The sequence below is a fragment of the Bison bison genome, unplaced genomic scaffold, assembly GCF_000754665.1.
Source record: "Bison bison bison isolate TAMUID 2011002044 unplaced genomic scaffold, Bison_UMD1.0 scf7180017845683, whole genome shotgun sequence".
Taxonomy (NCBI): Eukaryota; Metazoa; Chordata; class Mammalia; order Artiodactyla; family Bovidae; genus Bison; species Bison bison.
Window position 1 is genome coordinate 35,000 of NW_011476256.1, and position 2,482 is coordinate 37,481.

Consider the following 2,482-nt stretch of genomic DNA (forward strand, 5'->3'; position numbering starts at 1 on the left):
ACTCGGCCTGCTCCTCGCCCCCCAGGGTAGCCGACCTGCAGGCTGAGGTGGCGTCCCTGCGGGGACACCGGGCCCGCTGTGAGCATGCCACGCTGAGCCTGCTGCGGGAGCTGCTGCAGGTGCGGGCCTGCCTGCAGCTGCAGGACACACAGCTGAAGAGGCTGCAGCGGGAGACACGGCGGGTGGCTCCAGCCCCCGAGAAGGAGGCTGTCCAGGTGGGGCGTGTCCCGAGGCCTGGGGGCAGCGCCTCCCCAGAACCTGAGCCCCACTCAGCCCAGGCCCAGCACCCCGACAACCCCCGGGGTCGGGCTCCGAGGCCCCGGCTGCACTCAGCCCGTGTCTCCGCCTCCCAGCTCCCTGGCCCACAGCAGCAGAATCAGATGCAGGCTCTGGACAAGAGGTACCCCCCCGTACCCCCCACTCACAGAACAGGCCTGGGGGAGGGAGAGGGCCTTTGGGGAAGCAGCCGCTGCTGCCCGGCCAGCGTGGGCCCCAGCCCCGGGCTTTGGTTCCCTCCAATGTGGCGTCTTCTCGGGTTAGCAAATCCATCCACAGCTCCTCTCCAGAAGGCCTGGTTGCTGGAGCCCGGGAGCCCAGGAAGGGGGCTGAGGCTTGGCCAAGCCCCCACCCTGAAGGCTGCCCAGCCTGCTCCTGGCCACTGGGAGGGGCCCCAGGCAGATGTGCCTCTTGTGTGCCAGGCTGGTGGAAGTCCGGGAGGCCCTAACCCAGATCCGGAGGAAGCAGGCAGTCCAGGACTCCGAGCGGAAGGGCGCTGAGCAGGAGGCCAGCCTCAGGTGGGCCCCTCGGGAGGCGGTCTCTGGACCTGATAAGTGGTCGTTGGGGCGTCCCATGGCAGGGCAGGTGTCCCCCCGCCCTGGGTGCCAAGCTGCTGGTTGACAGGAGGCCTCAGAACCCATGTGGACACTCTGTGGGGAAAAGAGACTCGAGCCCAGGGTCCCCACCCCACCCCTCCGCCGTCATCGCGCTCACAGGGAGCCCAGCTCTTACCATCCCGGAGTGGGGGCGCAGGGGGAACACGCGCTGGGCTTCTGGCCTCTCGAGAGCGTTTACCCTGGCAGGGTCAGACCCCCTGCTCTGCCAGCCCATGGATCAGTCTCCACCCCCTGGATACAGGCTCAGGCCTGAGAAGGACTTGATGTCCAGGCCCCCGCAACATCCCTGGGGCACCCCAAGGCCCTCCGGCTGGCTGGGCTGCCGTCACCTACAGCCATTGCCCCCAGGCTGTCCGAGCTGACTGGGAAGCTGAAGCAGGAGGAGCAGGACCGCGAGATGGCCTGCGGGGCCCTGCAGAAGAGCCAGGAGGAGGCGGGCCAGAAGGTGGACCATGAGGTGGCCAGGATGCAGGTACCCAGGAGGCCCACGCTGGGCCCAGGCATCTGAGCGGCCGACGAGCTGCCAGTGAGCTGGTCCACACCGGATCCCTCCCAGCCGGCGTCTCCTCCGTCAGCGGGCTCTTCCTTTCCCCGGCTCTCCTTTTGGTTCTGTCCATGTGTTTGGACCTGGACCAACCCCCAAGACCCACACTGTGCACTGTGGTGGCCACTGGCCATGGGGGTCTCTGCATGTCGGCTCCTTGGTCATACGAGCCAGGCCACAGTGCCCTGTGGCCACCTGTGGTCAGCGCCTACTGCCACGGTCACGGCCACGAGACAGAGCACTTCCTCCCCTACAGAAAGTCCATCATGAGCGCCTCCCCGTCCCAAGGGACCAGCCCCTGGATCTGGAAACAGAAGCTCATACCCTGAGGCCCTTCCCCACCCTCCACCCCCGCACATGGACATGCATATCCCGGTAGGCCCGCTGCTGGACCAGTGCGCGTGGCTTAGAAGGTAGGGCTGGGGCCGTGCACTTCTGGCCTAGCCTTTGCAGCTCTGCAAATAGAGACCAGGCCCCGCACCACGTCCCCAGCTGCTGCTTGCATAGCTCAGCTGCCCTGCTGCCTGCCGCCCCTGCGTGGCCCTGTGGGAAGTGGTGTGCTGGCCCCATCGACAGGCAGGCGCTCCGGGCAGTGTCGGGGCCCAGGGGTCCCCATGCCTGGCTGGCCCACCGCCTCCGTAGTGTGCCCCAGGGCACTGAGTGGGCTCCTCGGCCTGTGGTCATCTGTCTACTGTTGCCCACGGCTGCTCTGGCTCAGGAGCCACGAAGCTGGAGGGTTGTGACAGAGACCCTGGGCCCATCAACCCGAATGTCTGCCTCTTGGTTCTTTGCAGAAGCAGCTGAGCCCAGCTCTAGGTCAGCTTGCATGGGGCAGGGAGGCACGTGCCGGCCAGGCACACCTGCCCTGGACTAGGGGCGGCCCTCCCGGCCTTAAAAGGAGAGGGTGCCTCGTGCCTGTGGGCGTGTCGGGGGGCGGCGCTGGGCGGGGCTGCACCTAGACCCCTGGTGAGGCAGGAAGGGAACAATGGAGGGAGAAAGGGGAAGGGCCTCCTCCCTGGGCCCGGGGGCAAGGGCAGGCAGTGTA

The 2,482-nt window shown here is 67.5% G+C and overlaps 1 protein-coding gene across 1 annotated transcript in view; it reads left to right on the forward strand.

The window, feature by feature from the left end:
* The window catches only part of CCDC154 (coiled-coil domain containing 154), a 9,267-nt gene that overhangs the window by 2,149 nt on the left and 4,636 nt on the right, over nt 1-2,482 (forward strand). The window contains exons 3-6 of the mRNA XM_010836579.1: nt 26-215; nt 354-400; nt 699-794; nt 1,242-1,365. Of these exons, the coding sequence (XP_010834881.1) occupies nt 26-215; nt 354-400; nt 699-794; nt 1,242-1,365 (457 nt within the window). The remainder of the gene's footprint in view (nt 1-25; nt 216-353; nt 401-698; nt 795-1,241; nt 1,366-2,482) is intronic.